Source organism: Eumetopias jubatus, unplaced genomic scaffold (assembly GCF_037043125.1).
Source record: "Eumetopias jubatus isolate StellerSeaLion01/CBP00866 unplaced genomic scaffold, mEumJub1_p1.0 scaffold_3, whole genome shotgun sequence".
In the NCBI taxonomy this organism is placed as follows: Eukaryota; Metazoa; Chordata; class Mammalia; order Carnivora; family Otariidae; genus Eumetopias; species Eumetopias jubatus.
Window position 1 is genome coordinate 29,519,038 of NW_028274809.1, and position 27,222 is coordinate 29,546,259.

The 27,222-nt window shown below is 43.1% G+C and overlaps 1 protein-coding gene across 2 annotated transcripts in view; it reads left to right on the forward strand.

Moving 5' to 3' along the window:
• The window catches only part of KLF7 (KLF transcription factor 7), a 91,080-nt gene extending 79,881 nt beyond the window's left edge, over positions 1-11,199 (forward strand). For both annotated transcript variants that reach the window (XM_028112202.2, XM_028112203.2), the window contains exon 4: positions 4,917-11,199. In XM_028112202.2, the coding sequence (XP_027968003.1) occupies positions 4,917-4,968 (52 nt within the window). In that variant the 3' untranslated portion in view covers positions 4,969-11,199. The remainder of the gene's footprint in view (positions 1-4,916) is intronic.
• Positions 11,200-27,222: the final 16,023 nt, after the last annotated feature.

Consider the following 27,222-nt stretch of genomic DNA (forward strand, 5'->3'; position numbering starts at 1 on the left):
CTTTTACCATCCGAAAAGAGGGCATCTGTAGCCCTTAGCAGGACTCTGAATCCTGTAGGTAACACAGTGTGTATAAGTGTAAGAAACCTCCCTCTTCCTTCTTAGAATTTGAGAAATCAGACCACTCTAGAGGCTAAGCTGGCTTTGGGGCTTCCTGTCTTTAAAGCATGTACCAGGTCTAATTTATAGTTTTATTTTGCCTATTGGGTAGATTGAAAAAAAATAAATGAGTTTTTCTTTGTTTATTTGCTTTACTTACATTTAAAATTACTAGATGCCACAAAAATGTCTGCATCTCTGGCTTTGTCTGGAAAAATCAGAAGATCTGGTAACACTGGGCTCACATTCCCATGTGGCCATAATTTTCTGAAGCTAAATAGTAATCACTCCCCATTTGTGATGGCCATGTGATCACTAATTTCTCACTGTTCCCTCCGCTCCCTGCAGTCTCCCCAACATGAAGCCAGACCTTCCATTGCCGTGTACCATCACCCTTGTCCTCTTACAGAAGAGCGGTATTTCTTCATATCCAAGCCTTATCAAAAGTAGAATCTGATAGTCCTTGACCTATTGTACTCATTTACTTTATCTGCCAGGCCCCTGAAGACATTGGGTTTTGTGACCTCAGGCTTCAGGTTTGAGTTGGGGGAGAAAGCAGTGAGGCTCTGCCACTTCCTCGCTGTCAGACTGAACCGTATAGCCCATGGCCGGACCACAGCTGCTAGAAGGGTGAGGCTTGTTTCTCAGCCCATACAGCATGGGGCTGCTGGTGGTGGTAAACAGGGCGGTGATACATGGGCCATTGTTCTGCCAGCTCAACGCAGTTGTCATTCAGGGAGACTGCTGTCAGGGTAGTACCTTCAAGATCTTGGGCAGTTGAGAGGACACATTTGGATCTTTGAGTCAACCCATTTATAGGTGGTAACAAATACCAACCCATATCTAGCCCCTTTGGTGCCCTGGAGCGTTGCTGTTGGCTTAGTGCCCACATGACTTAACTGTGCCTTTTTCAGAAGCCAAGGGAAATGACAACAGTGGTTTGACTAGTTCTCTGTAATGAACAAATTTCAATCATTAAGGACATTCTTCTTTAAGGTCTTCTGACTACTGTATAGTCATAAATACTCTCTGGGGGTATATTACCCTTAGAATTATTTGATTCCACATTTCTAGATGGTGAGTTTATCTATTACCTTTTACTATTCCTATGTGGAGCTCAGTAAGTGTAAATTAATAAATATAAATTAATCATGACTAAGTATCTTGCTGGTGTATTGAATTTAAATAAAACCCCAATAGTGAGGGACCTAGTCTAAATTCTAAGCAGCGTATACTTCCGAGAATTTGAAGAAATAACAATGCTGGTTCAATTCAGGAGTGCAGTTAGATTTCATACCATGTTAAAGACTTGGCTTGGGCTTTTTTTTTTACTTTTCTTTTTCCCTGCAAGATCTCGAAGAATAAATACAGATGCTTGTACATATATTGCTAGATACCCAGCACACAGTAGGCAGTTGGGAAAGGCAGAATAAAAATTTGGAACTCATACATCACTGAATGGTGTCTGCAGATGAAATTCTGTATCAAGAATGCTATTTTTCCTTAGGTTTCCAGGATATAGAAAGGAAAGGAAAGGGGTGTTGTCCCCAGGCCAAGACCTGTCCTCCCCCGCTCCTGTCTCCAATCCCTCTGTTCCTCCCTCAGACAGGCAGGCTTCCTGGTGCCTGCTTCGTTGCTTTCTCACAGGTGCTCACTACTCAGGCCTGACCAGACTGACTTCTGGATTCATTTTCTAGTTGCTACCATTACCAATTGCTACAAATTTAGTATCATCTTTATTTAACGTTACAAATGTTTTATCTTATAGGTGACTTCTTATAGGTAACCTTCTGTAGGTTAGAAGATCCACTGGGCTACAATTAAGGAATCAGCAGGGCTGTGTTTTTTTCTTAGAAGCTCTAGGGAAAAACCCATTTCTTTGTCTTTTCCCGCTTCCAGAGGTGGCCCACGTTTCTTGCCTGCTCTCCCCATCCCTCCGTCATCCAAGCTGTTGAGTCCTTCCAATGCTGCTGTGTTCTCTTTTAATTCCGTCTTCCGCTTTTGAAGATAATCTAAATAACATTGGCCCGACCCTGATAATCCAGAATAATCTCCTGATTAGCAGGTTAATTTCATCCACAGCCCTAATCCTCCTTTGCCACATAACCTAACATATTTACAGTTTCCAGGAATTAGGTGCAGACATTTGGTTGGGGGGAAACCCCTTTTTCTACGTGCTACAAACTCCTGAAATTGACAGTTCAGCTCTCCCTTCTTCTCAGTCTAAAGAGCAGGTGTGCCTAGAACATGGGCTCCAGGGTCACACTACTTGGGTTCAAATTTTGGCTTTGTCTCTTTTTAATGACTATATCAGCTGGTAGAAGGGATAAGAATGGGATCTTCTTTACAGAGTTCTTGTTAAGGATGTTAACTTTAAAAAGGAAATGGCTACAAAAAGAACTTCCCAACTTAGATCTTCTTTCTCTAGCCTGTTGGGATGAAGGAAGGAAGGAGGGAAGGCAGAAAGGAGGCAGGGAGGGAGGGAGGGAAGAAAGAGAATAGGCAGTGGGCAATACTGAGTGTGCCCTCAGGACAGGACAAGGTCATGGGAGTTAACTGCTGAATTCCCTATAGGCTGTATTGCTATTCTGTATACCAGTGACATCACCACTGTTTTGTGGTAAATTAAATCCTCTTTAGATGGCACTCTGAGGGATTATCCAAATATCTTGCTCATATTAAATTAGGGCCTAAAATAAGTGGGTGTAATTAGAATTATTATTATTCGGGGCACCTGGGTGGCTCAATCAGTTAAGTGTCTGCCTTCGGCTCAGGTCATGATCCCAGGGTCCTGGGATGGAGTCCCACGTCGGGCTTCTTGCTCAGCGGGGAGCCTGCTTCTTCCTCTCCTTCTCCTGCTCCCCCTGCTTGTGCTCTCTCCCTCTCTCTGTCAAATCAATAAATAAAATCTTTAAAAAATTTTTTTAAAAAGAATTATTGTTATTCAGTATGTTATTGGATTATTTTATTTTCTACTGTACCTTCCCATTCTTATGTGTTTCCCATTTGCCTTGGTTCTGTTTTGCTTCATTTCCATGCGGTCCTATCCTGCATATGTGCCTATTTAAAAAATCAACACAAACAGAGTGGGTGGAGAATGTTGGGGTCAGGAGATAGGGTGGGTTTTTTGTTTGTTTGTTTTAAGAATGAACAAACACAGGGAAATCCTGCATGGAACAGGAAGTCTTGCTAACCTGAAACAGGGCAGCTTGCTAACATCCTAACAAGAATCTTAGACTATGAGCATGGCTCGGGCCTCGGGAGAGCCTGGGAATATCCTCACAGGTAAGAGATGGCCAGTTTCAAGAGAAGAATCCAGAGGGAGAGCACACACTCAGAGCTATGCTGTCTCGTGTGCTGACTTTACTGGGATTCTAGCCAGAGCCTTAGATTGTAGGCTGCGGAGATATGGAGATGCCCACTCTATTAGTTATATGATACAGAAACCCGACTCAGGCTGATGTTAGCTTCGAAGGGTGTTTATTAGCTCAACTGACTAAGGAGACCAAAATTAGATTGGTCTTTAGGTTTGGCTGGATCCAGGGTCTCAGATGTTGTCATCAGGCCTCTTTCTCTCTCTTTCTGTCCTCCTGCCCATTTTTCTCTGTTGACTTTGTTCTCAAGGAGGCTCTTTCCCACATGGCCGTATGGATACCAGCAGCTCCAGCTTCAGTCTTAATAGCACAGTAGCCCCAGTGGTAAAAGAGCTTCTCTCTTTGAGTAGTTTCAGCAAGTGTTCAGGACTGGCTCTCATGAACCTTGATGGGTCATGCGACTGTCGCTTAGTGGACCACCATGGCCATAGCTTTAGCCTTAGGAGGAGGGTCAGTCAGCCCCATACAACTGGGAGCGCAGAAGCACAGCTACCCAAGAGAAGATCAAGTTGCTGGTGCCAAAGGAAAGGGGGAGGAGTGAAGATGACCACTGCCTATGCTCTGAGGCTGAGGAAGGCACTCAGTGGTGGCCCTCAGGCACCAAGAAAACTGGATGTTCGAAAGGGTGGGCATTCGAAAGAGGGGCCTTGCAGATCTGCCTGAGTTTTAATCCCAAATCTGCCACTAACTAGCTGCATGACCCTCGCCTCAGTTTCCTTACCCCCCCCCAACACACACACACGAGGTGTGAACACAGCATGGAAGGTTGCCCAGAATGGTACTGGGTCATATTGGGGAAATGCCTAGCACATGCCTGCATGTTATCTCATTCTCAATAAGCATGAGCTCACTTCTCCATTCTTTTTCTTGACTTGGTATAATAGAGACCTTGTAGGTATCACAGGCAGCATTTCTGGGTCTTCATTGACTCAACTCTGGGTGTTGAAATGTTAGAGTTTCACCATTGGATGATATGAGCTAATCATTTTCTGCCGTACTTCTGGTATACGGGCATGTCCTGTGTTTCCAAAGCACCTTCCTATTAGTTTCTTCTTTAATAATGACAACTATGATAATAGTTAACGTTCACAGACATCTTCCTTCCTATGTGCCAGGCAATATTCTAAGCACTTTATGTAGATCATCTCATTAATCCTCAAAACCAGTCTATGAGGTGAGTGCTGTGATTACCCCCATTTTACCGAGGAGAAATGAAGGCACAGAGAGTTTAACATGCTCAGAGTCACACAAGGGTTGGAAGAGCTGGGGTTAGAACCCAAGCAGTCTGACCCTGAGCTTACCTTCCCCACACAGTGCCTTGTTTCTCAGTACATATGTACTGCCACTTTTTGAGGTAGGGTTAATCATTTTCTAAGGGGTGCTGGAAGTTGAGTTTGTTGCCTGGACCCCTCTTATATCCTTGTTGTTGTTTATATTTCCTAGGTGTTTTTCCAGGTCTGACCATCTTGCCCTCCATATGAAGAGACATATCTAAAACCCCTAAAGGCCAGAGTTGTCATGGCGTCGGCCGTTGTCTGAAGGAAATGCCGTGAGGCAGGGGGCTGGACTTCAGGCGGGGTTCCATTACCTCGCAGAAGAAAGTTCTCACTCATAAACCTCTGTGTACACACACACACACACACACACACACAGACACACACAGACACACACACACGCACTCACATAGACCCACACACACACACTGTCATGCACTCAGCTATATTTAAAATATATACGTCTATTCTTTATGCCTTGCCCTTGCCAGATGGTAGAAGACGAAGAAGAAGGAAACCAGGTGAACTCAGCAAGGCAGACTGGCTGCTTACTTCAGCACTATTGGAATTATTTCCCGCTGTTGCCAATGGAAATCAAAGAAAATGGATGTGACGTCTCTGCAGGTGGACGGCAGTAAGAGGGGCTTATTTAACTTGCTTCTCAGTGCAACTTGATAGGAGAATACAACGTCGTAAAGTTGCATATGTGTAGCACTAATGTTTCTTTTTAAATAGTTGGGGGAAAATGACCTAGAAAACCAAATTGCAGTTTGGTAGCCAAAATTAACTCTTGGTTTATTTGTCCTTTGTGTGTGAAAAGTCCTACTATTCCGTGCGTCCGACTTCCTCACAGAACTGTTGATCGGTTTTGGTTCTTCTTAGTACTATTGAGATCTTTCGAGTCGATACCAACGGCCTTAGCGGCGGCAGACTCTGGAATAACACCTTACACCTTTCTGGCCTGCATTTCTCTAGACTTCACTCTCAAGGGAGGAGTTTTCTTTTCTTACTTTTTGACTCTTGCACACCATATGCACTAGGGATTCTGGAAACTTCTAGCATGACTGCAAAGTGGCCAAGAGAATAAAGTCCTTGATGATAAATCACAGTATATCCCTTGAGCCTCACCTTATTGCCAGTGCTAGATTTTTTCTTTTTAATCTCTCTGTTTTTGCTAATGAAAACTTGAAAAGCTTATTTGGAAGCTTAAATGTTTTATCTTTTCTCCATGGACTAAATAAACCTCTCCAGGACTCTCTCGGCACCTGGATGTCCAGCTCTCGAAGCAGCCAATCAGATGGGACATCACAGTTCTCTCATCCCCCTTGAGGCATCATGACCTCAGCGCATAGTGATCAACCCCGTGCTGTGTGTCATTGCTACCCTATAACCAGTTTCAGCATAGATGTCGCTAGTCTCAAAGGGCAGCTGCATATTTAACCTAACTCTGGGTTATGACCTGACAAAAAGCCAAAAATATCACTCTTTCCAGGAGTGGGGAGAACTGAGGATGCCTCCCGAGTCTAGTGGCTTCAGAAAACATCATCCTATCTTCCTCTCTCATATCCACTGAGCTCATACTCCCCCACTTGTTAAAACACACAATTCAAAATGCCATTGTGGGAATGAAGGGTGGACATTTAAGGAAAGGGTTGAGAAGTTTCTCTCACGGTCTGTCTAAAAGGAGAGACGCGTTTCTAAATCTTTTTGGCTAGACCCACCATGACTTGTGACCTAGAGCACCCGGGATCAAGAGGCCTCACATTTACTCTGCAAGCTGACTCCAAGGGGGTTCACATTCCTCACTTTTCATCCCACACACATCCACTATCGGTCTCTTATCTACCCGCATTCTTAGCTAGCTGGCACTGGCCTCAACTCCAAAGACTGCCTTTAGGACCATTCAATGGCCTATGCAAGCAAGCGGGGTGGTTATTAGGACAGATTGTATATTTTGTATATTCTGGGACCATCCCTTCAAGACACGTCTAAAAAACAAAAATGGCATTTGGTCCGCACATGGTTGCTGCTCCTTCATACCAGCTGGCTCCCCTTCTGCCCACCTTTGACTGTTTGACTCATTGACTGTTAAAATGCCGCCCCATACCTATTTGGGATGCAAAACTGAAGTCTTTAAAAGGAAATAATAATATAAGAAACACAAATACATGTATGACAGCAACCTTCAAGATCCTTGGCATTTGGTTTCTCAGCTTTCTGCAACCTTTGATTTCCCTGAAATGTTGAAAAGTGCCCATCAAAGGGTAAAGGAGCCTCCTGATCACAAATGTGGTAGCTTACCGATGGGACACCTGGGCATTCTGAGGTCTGGCCCTTAAAGTTTTCTTTCTCTTTTCCCCTTTTGCAAGGTAGACCAAAAACCAAAACAACAGCAACAACAACAACAACAACAACAGCAACAACAAGAACAAAAACCAACAACAGCAACAACAACAGCAAACAAAAACAAAAAGAAAAACCACCCTAAAACACACACACCTAAAAATCTGCCCATTTGCCGGAGGCAATTCTGTATATGTTAGTTGGAGGGTATTTAAAAAAAAAAAATCAGTTTTATTCCAAAGATTTAAAACTAGACATGACTTAGAAACATTTTCTGGAGCACTGCTTGCTGACAATCTCATAGTTCTCTACTGCATTTGAGTGCATTTCGGGGCCAGTCCATCAGGGCGTATCATGGGATTATATTTGAATGTGTGGTGCATCCTTTCTGGGTGAAGGATGTGTGAGGGACCTTAAACCTCAGCTGTATTCAACTGTAGCGCCTCCAGTCAGTGCACTAGATGAAACTTTAGACACCCCAGATTTTGTTGGTTCGTTGATTTCCCTTTCTATAGCAGCCTCCAGCATGAATGCACGCACATACCTGTGATGGCATTATAGCCGTGGCTGCCACCATTTACAAATGTTCTCTCCCCAGCTGGAGCTGCTCTTGCCTCTCGAAATGCTATTATTAAGGGTTTATAATACTGAATTTAATTTTTGAACTGACCAATGCAAGGCTCTATTAAAAAGAAAGTTAAAAAAAAAAACGCAAAAGAGTAATCATTGCTTGTTTGCTCCCTGTTGTCATCTGTGGTCTTGAAAAGTTCTCATTTGAATGTGGCGGAACAAAGGCCCTTTGCTCCTCATTAGTGTCTGAAATGTTCAGTGATTCCTCTCTCTTTTGTATCAGTGAGGTCCTTTGTACTGTGTTCCTGACCTTTCTCAGAGCAGGGTGCGCTGAACCACGATGGTGGGGCTTGCTTGCTTCCGAGTCATTTGTGGACTGTGAGAATTGGCCTGAAATTTGGTGGGTGCTAAGCGTATGGCTTTGAAACTGTTCTTCTCTAGCCCGAGTGACACCTGCGAACGATAACCTATCCCTAAAAGCTAGGGTAGCACCAGTCATTTTGGAAGTGGATTTGTGAGAACATGTCCATCATCTCTGAAATGGCAGAGATGGTTGGTAAGAGTCTGCGGAGAGTGAACAGGCTCTCCAAGAAATCACCGTCTGAAGATACTTGGCTCCCAGGAGGACAGGTTATTTAAAACAGTGCTTTACTGGACATTTGAGACACATTAAACCATTGCTTTCTCATTTACCTCCTGACATTCCCCGGGATCCCAAATTTGGAAGGAAAAACCTGGCATGGTGTTTCTTGTGGTTGTCCCCTCAAGCACATCTTGTCCAGGGTTCCGAGTTTGATGTATAGAGAAAGCGTGTTTCTAAGCCATTGACAATTTTCTTTATTTCAAGTTGTGCTTCTTTCTCCTACCACATGGCTGTAAGTCAAAGATGTGGAAACATGAAATTATAATGCTTCTCCTAGCTACTGGCCTCCTGCCCCACTGATGGTTAATTGGCCCAGCTTAAAGCCTGGTGGTGATGAGTACTGTGTCCAGAAAAAGAAATGTTCAGATTCCATGACAAAGCTGCATTTTATAAAAATATCGGAAACCCCAAAATGAACTTCATGCTGCCCATCTCCTTCTCCTCTCCATGTGCTTTCCCTTGCAAAGCCCTTCAAACCCCCCATCTCCTCCCCTCCTGCACCTCTTGTGCCCTTTCTACATCTTAGATTGCCTGATTATAACAGGGTAAAAAAGACAGCCAACCTCACGCACGATTAGCAGAACTGATTCCTATTTTTAAAAAAATCTTCTTTGAATCTAGAAGCCAGAGAAGATTTTTTAAGGACTTGAGTTGGGGATAAGCTTCCAGAGTAGCCATGTCTATTTGCATCAAAGGGGAACTAAATGGGACTTTCAGGGCAGCTCACCTAGTGCATTCAGAATATTCCGCCCATAGCCCCCCGTGCCTGAATTCGATGGCAAAGTCAAAAGAAATGAACTCCACCGGCAAGAACGGCAACATCTAGTGATCGGTTTCATTGGTTCAAAATGATTTCCTCGATGGAAGTCACTCCTTAAGATAAAAAATCCAGTGCGAAGTGCTTTTGTCTTCTCTTTTGCATGAGTTGGTTTTAGGATAAGGAAGAAGGTAGGGAAAGTCAGAGAGATGCAACGTATTTAACTGCAAAAATCAGGTTCATTGTTTCTTTCTTTTTCAAAGATCTTACGAGGGCCAGCATTTCTGGCCATAATTTTGCACCCGGATCTTTGCCAAAGTGAAAATTCACTAAGTAGAACCTGTTTGAAATGTACTTGTGGAAACTTTCCCTGGCCTCTTCTGGAGGTGGCCACCTGCCAAGCGTGGGGTGGGGGCAGGAGGAGAGAGTTCGAATTCCAGGTCTGGGTTGCATTTCGGTAAACATGGTGAGATCTCAGTTTGGAAACGAGAGGGGCTGGCCTGAGCATACATCGATGCCTCTTTGACGGCCTACTTTCCTCAGTGAGGATCTTTGGGAATACGTGAGATGGAACAACAAAAATGTGTCCAAGGAAACAAAAACTGCTGGTCAGTGTGAGATCCCGTGACTAATGGCCTGAGGCTTCAGGGTTTTCTCTTGCTTTTAACACTCTTAAATCCCCTTGGCTGGTTCCTCATAGATCCTGGAAAAGGGGGAAAAATAAAGCTGCAATTCACTTTCTTCTGCGCGCCCTTCCAATAGAGTACTGTATTCTTCAGGTGTTTTGCATTTGCGTTTGTAAGTCCTCGGGAAACAGGTATCAAAAATGGCAGAGCGAAATCCTAGGCCGTCCGTCACTTCACTAATATCTCAAACCAGATACTCTTTTCAAACAGGGCTCCCTCTCAGCGGTCACGAGGGAAGGGTGATACGTTCTTTGTTGGGGACTGTTTATACAATTTTTTTCAACTGTAAGCTTTGGAATCGTAAATTGCTTTGACTCCAGCTTCTGTCTACTGCCATAAAATGGACCCCACGTCAGAATAATGAGGGTGGTATGTGTGCCCACGCCTAGACACGTGGGCAGGTGTACCTATTGTACCTTCGCAGAAGGAAAACAGGCTACTGACGTTTAAGAGGAGTAGCCACCAGTGCCTAATATCTTTTGGGGGGGATGGATGCTTATAATGCCAGTATATTGAAACCACACTGGGAGCTCCACATGGAGGGGAGGGGCGGAGGGTGGGGAGAGGGGACATTTTAATCCTAGGCCTTGGGACTGGAGGCAGAATGATTTCTGCAAATCTAGGCCCTGAAAGGCTTTGGGGCTCATTGGCTGGTTCTCAACCTTTTTATTTTAGTTTTCTTTTCCAGCATGCATTTCCTATCTAAACCCAGACTTGGTTTAATTTCCTTATCTTTCACTTCTGCTTCATTCCAGGGAGGAAAAATACACCTATTATGGCCAAGATCTCCTTGCTAACACAGAGGCAAAAATAAATGTTTAATGTTTTTGCAGCCTCCCCTTCCTTTCTGTAAATCCCCCCCCCACCAAAACCCTTCCTCTCTCATCACCTTGTCCCCCTTCCTCTCTCATCACCCTCTCTCCATTCCCGCCACACAGCTCCCCAGCCACCACCACTTTGCTTTCCAGTCTCTGTTATCCTCTTAACAATTGCTTGAAGAAATTTATTTTTGCACTATACATTTTCTTTTTGCCAGATGTGTCTAACAAGTGTGTTCGGAGAGACCTCCTCCCAGCCCCCTCCCCTTCCCCTCCTCCCCTCGGTCACATTCTCTCAGGCCTTCTCTGGTATTTATAATATATCACAGAAGTACCCAGTCTTATAGCCCTCGGTTATGCCTTTTTTTGACATTTTATTTTTTTTAAGCTTTTTATATATATATATAAATATATTACTTTGTCAAGTTTTTTTGCTGTACAAAAGTCTTAAGATTTAAAACTATTATTTGTATTATATGATGGTGGTATGTTAATGTTACAAAATTATTAATGAAGAAAAAATTTATTTTTGTTACTGGTCTGTTTCATAATTCTTTTTTAAATTGGTATATTGTAAGATATCTATGCAAAAAATGTTATGTGACGCATTTTTATTTAAGAATGTAATATGTGTAATAAACGGTAGAATGTGTTTGGCCTTGGAATGCCTTACTGTATTTCTCCTTAGCTTATTTCGTCGGGAAGAAGAAAATCCTCAAAGAGACACAAATGGGTCCTTATATACCTCACGAGAGTTTTCTTTCTCAGAGAGAGAAAGGGAAGTTGGGATTAGGTCATTTTTCTTGGTTCGGGAGGTTGTTCGTGCGTGTGTGTGTGTGTGTGTGTGTGTGTGTGTGTGTGTGTGTTTGTGTACGTGTGTTTTATGGTTTCACTGAGGTACCTCAGTTCCCAAATAAGAAGGAACTCCTAAGACAGTTTGTTTCTTTGAGGGGAGGGGAGCAAATGGAGGTTATGAAAAGCAATATTTTAGAACGAGGTGGATTATGGGATGTTGTTTGTTTCAGGGGTTAGGAGAGGCTTATTGAAAGCAGTTTATTTGGTGAGAGACGGGGCAAGTTTGTTCTGGGTCAGTGTTCAATAGGAGCATATTTGGAAAGGATAACTGGAAGCGGTTTGTGGAGGAGGGAAGGGCCAAGGCTGGAGGGAATATGTGAGGTGAGGTGAGGGGAGGGGGAGTCCGCGTACAGGAGATGGTTGGGCACAAAGTGAGGAAGAGACGGCTGACCAGAGGTGGAGAACTTCCCGTAGCGCCATGGAGGGCAGGAAGGTAGATGCAAATACGAGCAACCTCAAACAGGAGAAGAGGCAGATGAAAGCCCTAGGGAAAACTCTCAGACCCCAAAAAGAACACTCATGAAAATCGTCTCTTCCACGCATGACCTCCAGGCAAGAACATCCAAGTGAGGAGGAAGGTAGAGAACCTAACTGGTGTTCTTATCCCAGCATTCCTTGCAGGGTGAGTCCCCAAGAGAAGTGGTGTCATTAACTGGAAACAACAGTAAACACCTCTTTCACTTCCCAGGGACACCGCGCTCCTCAAGCTTTCTTTTCACGCTTTGGATTTGGAAACGGATACAATGGTGAGTAACTTTAGTCCCTTATCAAATGAATCTGACAAGAAACTCTTCCGTAAATTTTCACACAAAAAAACTGTGGCTGCAGCCGCCGAACTTAGTACATTGGCACAGACACATCCCAGTCTCTGAACAGGAAAGCAGGTGTAAGGATGGTTGCGGTGGGTTTGGAAGGGGAGCTGGGTGATTGTGTCCTCACCCTAATAAAACTTAAGCTACAAGGAACAGTAGGCACTGCAGGGGTCAGGAAAATGTTTTTGAAAATTGTAAATATCAGCTGCCACATCTCCTGAGCAGACAGTGAGCTGGGCAGCAGGGCAACCCAAGGTTGACTGAGGAGAAACTGGGGGATCCAGGGTAAATGCACTGGCCCAGAGTCTACAGACCAGTCTCCTGGTGCCTGGTCATTCAGATGCTCCATAACTATATGAGTAACTTAATTCTCATAGCCAAAGTCATTAGCCTAGAATTTCTTTGCAGGAGGAAGGATAAGATAGCTTTGCAGTATTAGAACAAGGATTATGGGGCGCCTGGGTGGCTCAGTTTGGTTTGAGTGACTGGCTCTTGATTTCGGCTCAGGTCATGATCACAGGGCCCTGGGATTGAGCCCCATGTTGGGCTCCATGCTCAGGGGGGGTGTCTGCTTAAGGATTCTCCCTCTCCCTTTGCCCCTCTCCTCACTCATGCTTGCTCTCTCTCTAAAATAAATAAATCTTAAAAAGAACAAGGGTTATTATTCTGTAATAATAAGCTGACTTATAAAAGGATAGCAAATTGGACATTTTAGGTGGAGGACAACCAGTATTGTGCTGGAATGAGGAGAGGGTAGTAAGTCCAATCATTTCACATAAGGAAACGAGATGGTTTACATAAGGGGTTATTCTAGACAACTGAAGCTTCCACATTTAGAGACTTAACTTTTGCTTAAAATATGTCTAAAAATACACTACCCACTTTACAACCTCTTCGAGCATCCATTTTCGCAATACAGTATAAGTTCAGGGATGACTTCAGACTTTGGGATTACTGACCTCACACACTTTACACTCAGTGACTCTACCTTCTCTCCTGTGTCCTCCCTATTAGAAGTTGCGTGCTCTTTGTGTCAACTTCTAGCAATATTTACCTCCTCATCAACTAGCAGATCAGAGAAGCAAGCTTGGTAACTTAGGGCAAAAATAACTATAACCCCAATTCAACAGGCTGTTGTCTGAAAGTGTAACCTGGCTGTCCTAGGGGTGTGAAGTGCATAAACCTCGTGACAGTTGTAATCTGAAGTTGCATATCCAGTTGGGGGTACTCGGTGGTAATGAAGAGGAAACTCATAAAAAGCAGACTTCAGTGCAATTGATAAATAACTGAGTATATCTAGCTCATCTTCCACTCTGATTATAGGTTTAGAAGAGGAGAAGCAAGATTTTGAGGTGACTGCTAGGCGATGGTTTTCTGGGGTATCCATGATGAGCCAACTCATGATTCCTTCTCCAACATTAAACATTTTATCTGAGCTATTAAAAATGGTCGATACTGACTGCCTTGAACTTAACCTATTACTTTTTTTTTTTTTAATGTAGCCTGACACGGGGCTTGAACTTACAAACCTGAGATCCACACCTGAGCTGAGATCAAGAGTCAGATGCTTAACTGACTGAGCCACCTGGGCTCCCCTTAACCTTTTACTTTTTAAACAAGTCTGTCTGATCACAGTATAGTTGTACATACCACCATACTATTTTAAAATAATGAAATGACAACAACATTTACAAAAAGGGGGTAGAACAAGGTTTAGGTTTGTATAGAATTTTCACTTCACGTGCACTGCATTTGAGCTGTCCAACAAGACTGCATAGTCCTGGAATAGGTATCATTCACCACCATGACCCTTTGACCTCACAAATACAGAACTCAGGGCTCAAAGAGGGCACATGACTTTGTGAAGGCCCAGGGGCCAGAGTAAATGGCAAAGCTGGCTTCTAGGTCCCCTGACTCTCAATCCAGTGGACTTAACCTCTATACCTCACTGCTTTCAGATAATCCAGGAGCTAACTTGATGCTTATGTGTGTCTAGCCATGACATCACCATTGGCCACACTGACTTTATTTCCCCATTTTCTACCCATTAGTTTCAGAAGGTAACATTTAATTTGGATAAACCCTCACACACGAGAATTGGATGGGAAGTTAGAGATCTCTTTCAAGGCTACTATTGTACTTCAGGATACTGTGGCTCAGAAAGTTTGCAACTTGCCCAAGGCGGTCTAGCACATCCTTTGCAGAACAAGAGTCAACACAGTGTTGTTTGTTGGTATTCGATAATACTCTACCAATATTGCCAGCATTTCTCAAAATTTCTCAAATTTTAGTCACCTGAGTACGACATTCAGGATTCTTGAGATATCCTTGCACTATTACTTCCTTAATACATATTTTAAATCAACCCACTGTTTGAAACCTTAAATATGTGTTTTAGCTTCTCCTAAGCAAAAATATACCTGAAACCACTGATTGGACTGTTTTTCCTTTCAATACAAATGAAAATAAACATATAACTCAAGATAAAATGTTTCTGGTTGTGTCACATTAAAAGACAATGACTACTGGTGGTAGTAGAGAGACACTATTCTGTGCCATAGTCTAAAATCTATTCTGTTCCATTTCTCCTTAGCTAATTATTTAGTCCATATGATGCTCCTTGGAGCACATTTCAAATTGAATCTTAAACTAAGTGCATGTGAAAATTTAATAAAGACTGATTTGATGACTGGGAAGTTACTTAAGGACCCAGAGGTCTCTTAGGAGAAAGCAGATAATGTGACCGTGAGGGAAGTGAGCATGCATTCTCTGCCATGTTTTCCCATCCTTGGAATACCCATTTTTCCCTCAGGGAAAAGCACTCTCAGTGGATGGGCTCATGGCCAGGTCACGCCATTATCCTGGGAATGGAGCCCTGGACGTTAGGCATTGACTGCATCAAGAAAATCACATTTTCCTCCTGCCCCCGCCCCCAAATCAATAGTCAATGCCTAGAAACAAATGTATATACTATAAAATATGACTTCAAAAAGGTACTCAACTTCATGGTATGTTTCCTGGAATACCCAGGCCACCGTCTGTACTGTGTGTGTGTGTGTGTGTGTGTGTACACACACACACACACGCACGATGCAGCCCTCAAAATATTTTTCCAACCTTCTTCCAGGCACTTGATAGTCTAAATATTTATTTTTTTGCCTAGTGGCTTTCCTGCTTTTAAACTACAAGTAGGCAGAAGTAACTCTTTATGTCTTATCCATCGTGTATACCTTAATGTGCATGAGTTTCTTCTCTCCTTTCACTAGAAAAGGCTTCAAGTGCAAGGCAGATGACAGATAGGGGGATTATGGATAGGAAAAAAACACAGAAGCAGGTGGCTAACTCTGGGACTCGGGAGGTGGAGAGGGGTAAGCAGCCCGGTGGGCAGCTCTTCACCCATCTCCACAGAACACCACAGGAGAGTCAAATGACCTCCTAAAGGGTCTGAAGCAATACTTTGTTGCTGGCACAGTCTGCTGTACGATCAAAATAAGAGTTTACAGGAAACTGGTCTGCAGAGCTTATCACAGGAAACAGCTACCAGCAAATAGGTGGCTTCTGGTTTGATAATAATGACAATGACAGACCCCCGGTTGCTGGGCTGGGTTCTGTTCCTTGAAGCACCAACTTCCTGGGTGCTGGTCTTGTGAGTAGAAAGTCAAGTTCCCTTCATAAAAATGGGAATGAGCTTGAGTCCCTGGGGGAATGTTTAAAGGATCATCACTGATGGACTCCAAATAATATGAAAGACAAAGCAAGCCGATGTATTTTCTGCAGTTCCACAACACACTGTCTTCTTGGGGTTAGATTTGCAGACGGTTCTGAGAAGCACCTGACCTGGGATTATGGGATCGCCAAAGGATCCAGGCTATAAGAAATAAACACCCTGATCTTATTTACATGCTCTGGAGAACTCACAGAAACACAGACACAGAATTGCCACTTGAAACCTTGCAGAAGTCACTCAGTGTCAAATCGGTTACAAAATCATTTTCCATCCCTGCTTAGAAATAGCTAATCACACTACACCCTAATGTATACCATATATGATGACAATATTAATGACTGACTATAATCTGAATCTTGTCTTTGGCTCGGGGAACTTTTAACACCTTTCTGTTCCTAATTTTTTTTTTTCATTTTTGTTCCCGTTTATTCTCTTTTCCTCTTTTCTTTCTCCCTCCTCTCTCCCTCCTGGTGTCTTCAGAAAATCCTATATTGGGCCTCGCTCTCTGGCGTTGTCCCAGTGACCTGGCCTCATCTTCCCAGGTGCCTCTTCTTCCTCCTCCCTGCTTCCTCTTTATAGCCTCACTGTGTCCCAGTTGAAGGGTGTACAGTTTTCAGCATAACTTAAAATGGTTCTACTAAGAGAATGGTTTGGGTCATTCTCCTGGCTCCTCTAGGTACAGTTAGAAAACTGCAGGATGACACGGAGGATTCCAACATGTCTTCATTTGCTAAACACTGTGATCTCCAGACAGCGGATCAGTCACTCAGGATGTGTGTGCTCTCCAAGCTGTGTCGGCCACGTGCATACCCGTTTGCGTGTTTCTTAACAAAGACACATGAGCAATCATAAAAATAATAATAAAATGAATCTGGGCGCCTGGGTGGCTCAGTTGGTTAAGCGACTGCCTTCGGCTCAGGTCATGATCCTGGAGTCCTGGGATCGAGTCCCACATCGGGCTCCCTGCTCAGCAGGGGGTCTGCTTCTCCCTCTGACCCTCTTCCCTCTCGTGCTCTCTGTCTCTCATTCTCTCTCTCACAAATAAATAAATAAAATCTTAAAAAAAATAATAATAAAATGAATCTTAGAGAGTCAGGATTGTAAAATCCCAAATGTAAATTTTCTCTCTTAGCTCACAATCCTGTCCATTACAACATGGGGGGTGGGATTCATTTATGCAACATCATTGTCCCCCAAATAGAAATTGACCTCTGTTTAAATGCATATGGAAGCCAACTGTGTGCGGTGTCTTTCAGAGTGTGAACCAATGACCACCCACATCAGAATCGTCAAAGGTTCTTTTCAAAAGTGCAATTTTCTGAGTCTCATCCCAAACGTGAATTGGATTCCTTGGGGCGTAGGACCTAGACATCCAGATTTTAACATGTTCTCTCAGGGTCCTTTTCAGAGCACCTCAGAGTCTGAGAAACACTCACATGTAAGGCAAAGAAAGCAACATTTTGTAATTTCATATAAGTGTTTTCTGGTTTTAATTCTGTAAAAATATGGATTTTCATATGCACTTATGATTTGCTCAGAGTATGGTATGTTTGTTCATCAGACCTCATTTGTTTAGGATCTGACGCGGTGAGAATTGCCCTCCTACCAATTACTACTGGGGGACCTCCAACAGTGTAGCTGATAAGGTGAAGTCCCAGGGACTCTCTCCTGATTGTGTGCTAAAACAGATCTTCTCTGGGTCTTAGAAAAGAACTCTGGCGGTAACTCTTTGGGGCTAGTAAGGTTCCTATTTGTTGGTTCTGATTCGATCTTCTTATCTGGGCTTGGCAGCTCATGCCCTGTGCTGACATGATCTCTGGGAGAGTCCTAACCTGAGCATAGGAACGCCAGCCTATTACTGGGTCTGAATGACTCACCCGCTCTGGGCACGAGACCAAAGTCTGGGCCCTGTCCTTGGCTTCTGAGACCCCAATGGCACCCATTCTGTGTCAAGTCCTATTTGTCTTTTAAAACCTTGCCTCCTTCATCACTGCCCCTTGATGCCGTTGAAGCTCATCTTTTAAGCAGAAATCACCTGGGACTGAGAGCTTGAGGACCCCAGAGGAGTCTGCTATCTCAAAGCCCTTGAGCTAAGCCCAGTTTTACATCTAGGTTTTATCAGCTGAACTAGAAGAAGAAATCCGTGTCACAGTTGGAGAATATGGGTTTTTCTATATTCTGAGGAAGTTATTCTAAAAATAGGCCCATGGAAGACCTAACAGGGAAAACTAGGAGGAAAAGGGAATTTTCAAAATGACTGCAAAAGCTCTCCTTGAAAATATGGATACAGCTGCCTGCTTATCTCCTTCTTCTGACCCGTAGCACCCCAGAGAGGAGGTGGTTGGCTTGGGGAACAGGAAGGGAATTGCCATAAATCTGAGCTCATTTGGAAAGGGAAGGATGAAGCAAATACTCAGCAATCAATAGAGCGTCGTCTTGTTTTGTGGTAAATGTTTACGGCTCTGTTGCTGGAATGTAATCCCGTTGCATCAGAACATGGGCCATTAGAGGTGAAATGAGTTCACCTAATGCCCCCCTGTGTAATTGGTATGCATCATTCTTCAATGTACAGCATCCAAAGTCCCTTGCTTCCAACTAGAGAAAAGGTTTTAGACGATTCTCTGCATCCTTTTTACCTTTTATTACTTCATGATTCCCAAGAAAGAAAAAAAATGACCCATTTCTCTCTCTTAGTTCCTCATGTTCTCAGGACGGGATGTACAAACACCACTTAACGTTTCCTTCCACTCCTGAAAGTGCTGTTGGGGGAGCAAGCAAAGACCCGAAAACCACAAGAGAACAGGGACTAGATTGTTCCCTCTCTGAGTAAGCTCAAGGAGTGATGTATTGCTCAGCCACCAAAGCATGTGTTTCCTTGTCATGGAAAGGAGAGGGTATAAAAAATGCTTTGACTGAAAAGCGAGTTCACTAATTGGTTGTTAATGACTATGCAGACCTAAATGTCTGGAATTTGGTTTAGATTCAATGTAATTTGACATTTGCCAACTATTATTAAATCCCTTTGATGCTCTCCCTGCGCAGCGGCGATGAGCAGCTGATTGGCTCTTGGGGATGGAAAATGAGGCTGGCTGGGCACAGAGTCAATGGGGGAATCTGGAAGGCGGCCATTGGCACCCAACTCCCCACGGCTCCCCCAGGCATTGGTCTTCCCTGGTCCCCTTCCTGTTTCTGGAGGCTCTTCTCTTTTGCTTCCTCTCATTCTCAAAGTGCTCTTCCCTTTCCAGCACCAGTTCACCTGCCCCTTTGCTCTCCCGGTTCTTCTAACTCAGAAGTCAACAGCTCTTTGCAAAGAACAAAATTTACTACAAGTGTATCAAGGTAAAAAGATTCGTAAAAAGCTGCAGGAGAATTTCATGACAACTCGTTGTGGGTCAATTGTCCCTGAGGGAATTTGAGAGTCATCGGGCTTCCCACTCCCACCGCCATATTTTATTTCTGTTCTGCTCTGTCCTTCCTTCCACGAACAAACTTCTCTGCTTCCTCAACGATCGCATATGGTCCTGCATACATTCCCTCCCCCGCAGCTGCCCTCAATAACTCCCTTCATCCCAGCCTTTACAGGACCTGTCACCTGGCTACCCACAGGAACAGACGGTCTCTGGGCCCCAATACTATTTTCCCATGAGGAAAAATGTAATTGGCCAAGTTTGGGTCTAGGGCTCCTCACCGGCTGTCAGCTATTGCTAGGGGAAGAGGGGTGCAGAGACAAGGCAGATAGTGTCTATCTTTCCAGAGCTGTGAGTGGCCACAGGCAAGAAGGAAAAGACAGGCACCTCTGGTGTACTTCTTCAGGGCATTGTACAAGGGTCTACCTTTTCATTTGTCAAGTGTCTCAGAATATCCAACACAGCCTTGCAAATAGTCCTATTTTTTACGTTCCTAATTTATAATATACTCCCACACTTGCATTGACCCACTCACTTTACCAGAAGCACCAATTCCTCCTCATTCACATTTCTGCTACATCTCCTTTCAAAAGATTGAGGAACTAAGAGAAAACAAATCAGAGCACCAGGAGAACCAAGAGCAAAGCTGCAGCAATGGGGAAAAACACAGAATTCTATTAAAGACAAAGATGAGTTTCCCTATTAATTCATGTGTGAGGCAGTGCAGGCAGAAAGAACAGTGGATGAGGAGTCAGGAAACCTTTTCCTAGCTCTAACTAGGCCTCTGGTGGGCTGTGTGATCTGAGGCAAATCATTTAGCCTTTCTGGGCCTCGTTTTCTTTTCCTAAAAAATCAAGAGAATAGATTAGATGAATGTGTAAGTCCTTTCTTATTCTTAAATTCTGTGATAACTTCAAGAAACATTTGGTACAGAAATTATAGAACAGCAATCTAGAATGGTCCCAGAGAATGGTTCCTCTTTTCATTCATTCTCTTCATTCCTTAAACAAAAATTTATCGAGACTGCTTTAATGTTAGCTAATCTCTGCGCGAGGCTCTGGATATGCAAATGGCAACAAACAGATATGATCCCTACACTCACAAAAGGCAGCTTAGCACATTAAGGAAAATCTTTATCATCTACATTGCCGGATTTCTGAGACAAAACTTCCTTTTAGGTTTAATGCTATGTTGTGCGATACAGCTCTGCACACACGGATGATGCATGGCTTCTTTCTCTTTGCCGCACGGGGAATGCAGCCTTCACTCTCTTGCTGAAACACTTGGAAACCCTAACATTTAGGCACTGCAGAAAAACATGGACGTGGCTGCAATAGAGAAAATTGGCCCACTTTTCCATCTCCTTCTGTGTCAGGTCTAACAGAGCCTCCTTTTTGGGTTTGGAGTTAAGTTCTAAGAACATCTGAAGCCTTTATGTCCAAAGACAAATGTAAAAGCATCGTGAGACGCAATCAGACATCAATTACAAATGATCCCCCGTGTTGACAGTCTGATCCTCTATTAGCAACTGAAAGATGGTTTTAAGAATGATGTGAGTTAAAGCATGGACCTGATGGGACTGGCACCTGTTACATGCTCAGCGAGTCCTGACCTGCTGCATGCTACATGTTAACATATTAACAACATGGAAACAATGCGACTGGCATATGCTAAATGCCCAGCACATTCTATAGTATAGGCTCAGTTAAGTGCTGGCTCTCATCATCATTACTAATGGCAAGCTTAAACATTTTAGGGGAGAGTTTCCCGGATCTGAATATAATCATAGTCTTTGAGAAATCGGACACGCTGCTCACACTCACCCCAAGTCTTGGACCAGCAGCCTCTGCTTTGGGCTCAGAGAAAGAAAGACCACAAGAGGAGCTCCATTCACAGCACACAGCCTCTCTCTTTTCCCTCCTCTCCCGCAACCACCCCAAGTACTGAGGCCCCCCACTCCTCGTCCTGGCTCAGATTCTCCTTAACTTTGAAATCGCCAGAGAGGCTAGGGGAATAGCAGGGGGGCAGCGGGGGTTGAGTGTTTTCTAAGTTCAGTCCTCGTCTTTCTCCAGAGACTTCAGCCCCAAAAAGCCAATCAGCGTGGTGATGTTTGCTAAGCCTGGTGGAAATGTTTGCCATTTTCTTTGCTAAGTGTTATTTTTTCCATATTAGAGGTCCAATTTCCTGCAATTCTTGGAGAGTACCATGAGGAAGAAGGGTCAGGAAATGCAGCACAGAGGAGAGCAGTGATTAAGTGCCCACTCATTTCCATCACGACGGCAGGAAAGGATTTTCAGATGTTCCTGCTTTGGTTATTTTTGTACAGAAAGAACAGGGCCTTTGTTAATCGGCCCCGGGTGATATGACAGAAGATTCAGCATTTTCCCTTCAGTTTTGTCACTCAACCAGAGGTGGCTTTCCACGAGCCTCTTCTTCTTGGGCTAGTTTCTTCAGCCCCTAAATGGAGACAATATTTGCTTGACAAATGATTTCGATTTCCTTCAAAATAAGATGTCAGGCAAGTCTAACTTACTATTATTATTGTAAAAGCCTTCTGTCTTGGGAAGGAGCACTCAGTGAGTGGTGAGGAAAAGAGAGGAAACTTTCAAAAGGGAGAAGCACCAAAGAGAGTTACAGAAAAATAGGCTGAGATATTCTCCACATGCCCCACCTCACTTTAAAAGGAACTTACGGTGGTTTTCACCAGCCAATCACAGGTCGCAGTGCTCAGAGTAGTAAAACTGTGATAGGCTTGTAGGATCGGTTGACTTGACTTGGTCATTTAGATTTTTAATGGCAGCTCTCCATAGGCATAAAATGAAGAAACACAACTTATCCAAGTATTTGCTAGTGACATAATAGGATAATAACAGAAGTTTTACCTTCTTTGGTTATTGTTTTAATAGCTTGTCCGTAACTTTAATATACTATTTCATTTAATATTCATAATACACTTGTGCAGTCAAGAAGATAGATACTATGTAAGCCTAACTCCCTACCCCTTCTTTGTCTTTTGAATGAGGAGACCAAAACCCAGGGAGGTTGGGTGACTTGCCCAGAGTCATGAATGTGCTAAGCAATAGAGCTGAGGTGATCACGTCATTCTTAATTCTCTTTCCTGTCTACCATGGGCCAATCAGTGCTTCCTGAAGCCAATGTTACCCTACTGTGATGTAATGCCCAGAGGTTCGGTTCATTTAATACATATGTATGTTTATAATCGAGTTATTCTAGTATTTTGGAAGTTTGTTCAAAACAATCAGTTTTGCTATATTCTTATGAAAATAACTAGTCCTTATTTAAAAGTTAAAACCGCAACTGCATTATTGGTTCAGTCATTTATAAGATCAGGCATTTTTATTTAGTATTGTGAAAAGTGTATGACACAGGAATTTGGATAAGGAATAATTAATTTACTAAATTATCTGAAGACTACAATAAGCTAAAGATGGTATTCTATGTTGAGGATTCAAAGATTCCTAGGCAAATATATTAATTAGAATTGTATTTTTCTGTTTACTTATTTATCTTTGTTGGTGACAGAAATTCAACTTGAAGTCATTTATGCACAAAGGGGATTCATTATAAGGAATTCATTATAAGGGGAGAATTCATTATAAGGATTCAGGTAAGTATAATTCACAATAGGGATCTTAGAGTATATTTGTGAAAGACCTAGATGTGGGACATGACTTTTAAAACAACTAGAAATGGGGATTCCAGAGCTCAGGACCCTCCATCTCAGCTCTATTCCTCTAAGCTCATTTATTTCATTCTTCTCTTTCTAAGCATTTCCACTTCTTTTGTGCTCATGTCAGACAACATGGCTGCCAATAACTCTGGAGCTTATTGCTTTAAAACCAAGAGAGACTAGGTTCCTTTTCTCAGTCCAATTCCCAAATTGGACCAGGAGCTTACCCTAGGCCAAATGACTCTGCCCTTTGGGGTGGGATACTCTGCTTTGCTTCTAACCAGTCAGTGGGGTAAGGGCTGATATTACACCAGACCAGCATGGTGGGTCCTATGATCACCGTGTAGGTGAAGGCGGACATGAGCTGCTAATAGAGGAAGGATGTGGAAAAAACAATCCTGTGAAGGATGGACAATCCCATATCTCATGAGACTCCCAATGTCATGATCTATAAACATGAGCTCAATAAAAGAAATAGATCACTCTAAAAACACAGAAGAAGCAATGACTCTACCTAAGAGGACATCAGGAACAGAGAAAGTAAGGTTCCAGCTGAGTCTTGAAATATGACCAAAAAAAAAAAAAAAATCGTCAGTGGGGAAAGGGCATTCCAGGCAGAAGGAACTACATGTCTAAAGGCTCAACAACATGGAACCATGACATAGAGGAATGAGAAAGATGAGGCTGGAGAGGGAAATAGCACTATGTGTCCCCTTGTACATATGACCCATCCACCTTTCCCATCCTCTAAGGAGCAAGGGACATCCTAAAATGAGAAGAAGCACATTGTATAGCACTTTTGCCTTCTTAGAACATTTTTTTAAAAAAAAGATATATTTATTTATTTTAGAGAGAGAAAAAGAGAGAGCACGCAGTGGAGAGGGGCAGGGGAGAGGGAGAAAGAACTCCGTGTTTAGCGCCGAGCCTGACTTGGGGCTCGATCACATGACCCTGAGATCATGACCTGTGCCGAAGCCAACAGTTAGCCGCTTCACTGACTGTGCCCTCCAGGCTCCCTTCTTAGAGCTCTATTACATAAACTCTTTCACTGGATTCACACAATTTTGATATGAGGTAGACAGGATATATACTTTCCCCCATTTTATTGATGAAGAGAAATTTTTAGAGGACTGTGACTTGGCTAAGGTTAGTTCAGGGGAAGAATTGTGCCTAGAACTCGGTTTTCAGTTCCCAACTCAGTGTTCCTTCTGCCCCTCCTTGCATTTTCCTTGAATGTCAGCATAAGGGATCACATCTGTGTCACTAATAATTCAGTCTATTGTGACAGCCACTTGGATGATACCAAATAAGCTATGTATACTTTGTTTTGGTCAGTTATTAAAATATCTTGCAAAACCTTCATTCCAGAAAATTATCCGAAAGAAAAGATTCTTCTCACCTGGAGGGGGAGAGGTGAGGGACAAAGAAATTACCTCTCAAGAACTGGTTTATTCCTATGATTCTTTTATTATAATCAGTACGTACAGATGTAAGCAAATCAGATCAATATGTAAAATGAACTGGTGAACATTTTTCGCCTCACCAAAGAATTGCCTGCTAGATTTTAAGCTACATGAAGATCCACTTTTGAAGAGCCGGTATTTGCTCGGAGTGGCCTGTTGCACCTGGCACTTACTTTGCAAACGCTCAATAAATGTTTGATGAATGAATAAATGAACCAACCAACATGGGGGACTTTAAAAAACAGGGACGCAACATAAATCTATGATTAATAGCCTTAGTGGCAGATGTAATTGGGATCCGTTTGGGGCTGTACCACTTACTAAATGGGAAACAATCAGTGAATGATTGTCTAAGCTTCCGCCTTCTTAGTTGTAAAATGGAAATAATAATGGAAGTCACTCCCAAGGTTGTTTATCTATTGAATAAAAATTTATCGAGGACCTACTAGGAGCTAGGCACTGCTCAAGGTTCAGGGAGGTATTTCAGAAAACACAGGTGACAGGGTCCCTAGGCAATCAACATGAAAAGAAAGAAGTAAATGAAATAATTAAAAATGTGATGCAGTGCTACAGAAGAAGTAAAGGGTGATGTGGATTCCACTGTGGCCATGCAGGTGGCTTTAGATGGAGTGGTAAGAAGAGGCTTCACTAAGGAGGTGACATTTGAACTAAGACCTGGGGAGAAGAGAGTGAGCATCCACGTGTAGAGCTAAGGAAGAGCTTTCTGGGCAGAGGACGCAATGGCCAAGCTGAAGGAGAGGACAAGATTGCAGAGCTGGAGGAACAGAGAGGAGACCCTGGGGCCAGGGCTTAGGAAGCAAACGAGGTAAGAGGCAGGAGAGAGGTTGGAAATTGGTCAGGTCACAAAGTGCTCTGTGGGGCAAGCTCAGAGACTGGGGCCTTGCTCTAAGATCCGTGGGGATTCACTGAGGAATTTAAACAGAGGGGTACCCTTACCTGATTTACATTGTTAAAGAAACACTCTGCCTCCCTAAAGACCACCAACATCCATCTCATTGCTCCTGTGAAAAACCTGAGTCCTTGACTCCTCAGTTTCCCTCCCCCTCTCTATAATGAATCCAATGAACTTGCTCTCTAAAATATACTGCAAAATAAATAAATAAATAAATAAATAAATAAACAAACAAACAAATAAAAAGCATTTTGCTTTCTCTCCACCTCCACTAAAACCACCTTCAGCTCAACCCTTCTCTCTTGTCTAGGCTATTGCCATGCCACTTTTGACCCTGTAAGTTTGGGAACTTAGCAGATTTTCAAGGGGGATGGTCAAAGAGGCACTTGGACATTTGAGACTAAAGGTCGGGCTGGGGTTACATGACATAATGCACATAAACACTTGGCACAGCACCTGGCTTCTAGAATGTTCTTAATACACATGATCTTTTTTTTTTTTTAATAGCATCCATCCTCTTGTGCTTTTCAACACGATGAAAAGATCAAGGGATTTGGAGCAAGAGACTTGTGTTTACATCCTAGTTTCAAAGAAGCTTGGCTTTGGACAAGTCCTCATTTCTCTGAACTGCTGTTTCCTCTTCTGGGAAATGAAGATGTAAACACCTGTCTTTTCTGTCATACAGGACTGTTGTGAGCTTCAAATGTGATGATGGATGTGAAAATGCTTTGTAAGCTGAAAAGCATCTCTTCATGAGCGATCAACTATATGAAATTATATTTAATTCACTTTCCCTTTGTACGTGACCTCTCGGGGTCCTACACTGTAAGGCAGCATTACAAAATAAATTTTATTATAGGGCACTGGGGTCTTCAGCTTCAAAGAAGACCGAGTCCCAGATTCTTAAACCTCTGCCTCATATGGTCTAAACCAACAGATGTTGCTGCTGACATGGAAATGCTTATCTATGCTGTCCCTTATGATGACCCGTGGCCATGGCGGCTAGTGAACCCTTGAAATGTGGCTGGTATGATAAAGGAATGCTACATTTAATTTCTTTGATTTGAGTTAATTTAGGTTTAAATAGGCATATGTGCTAGTGGGTATCCAACTGTCCAACTCCAAAAGCGCTTCTTTCTCAGGGCCCTCACCTATCAAGCAAGGTCTTTTTTAGTTCTATCTGTGCTTCTACATACACAATTCAGAAATAGATAAGCCAATTTGAATAAAATAAAGGCTGAATTCCGAGTCACTTTTCTTATTCTTGAGCCGAAGATAATCCTTGGTCTATTTTTTAAAGTTCATAGCTGGTTTATTTACCAACAAGAGACGATGACAATACGGTCTCAAGGAAAAGGCAATTCTGGAAGAGGAGCTATGTTAGAAACACATTCTCCTGGGAGTTATATCCTGGTATCAAGTAGACTACTTGTTCCAGAGTTAGTGCTCCCCTTTTCTCATTAGGAAAACATCGCCAGGGAGGAAATATTTGGAATCGATGAAGTACACGGATGGCTGCAGTGGGCTTGTTTCTGTGATGCGGGCAGTCACGAGGTCATCAGGGGTTTCCGTGTTGAAGCTGGTACTAGTTCTGTCTCTTTGTGTAAGAGCGCTGTTTCCATTCCTGGGTATTTAGAACATAAAGTGAAATATGAAGAGAAAGGGGCACGAAAGGCAGGTAACACGATTGAATTGTTTCCGGCAAAAATGAGAGCTCAGCAGAAAAGAAACCCAAGACCACAGGAAAGGACCCGAGATAGGGGATGGCAGAGAGTAAGAAAAGCTTTTGA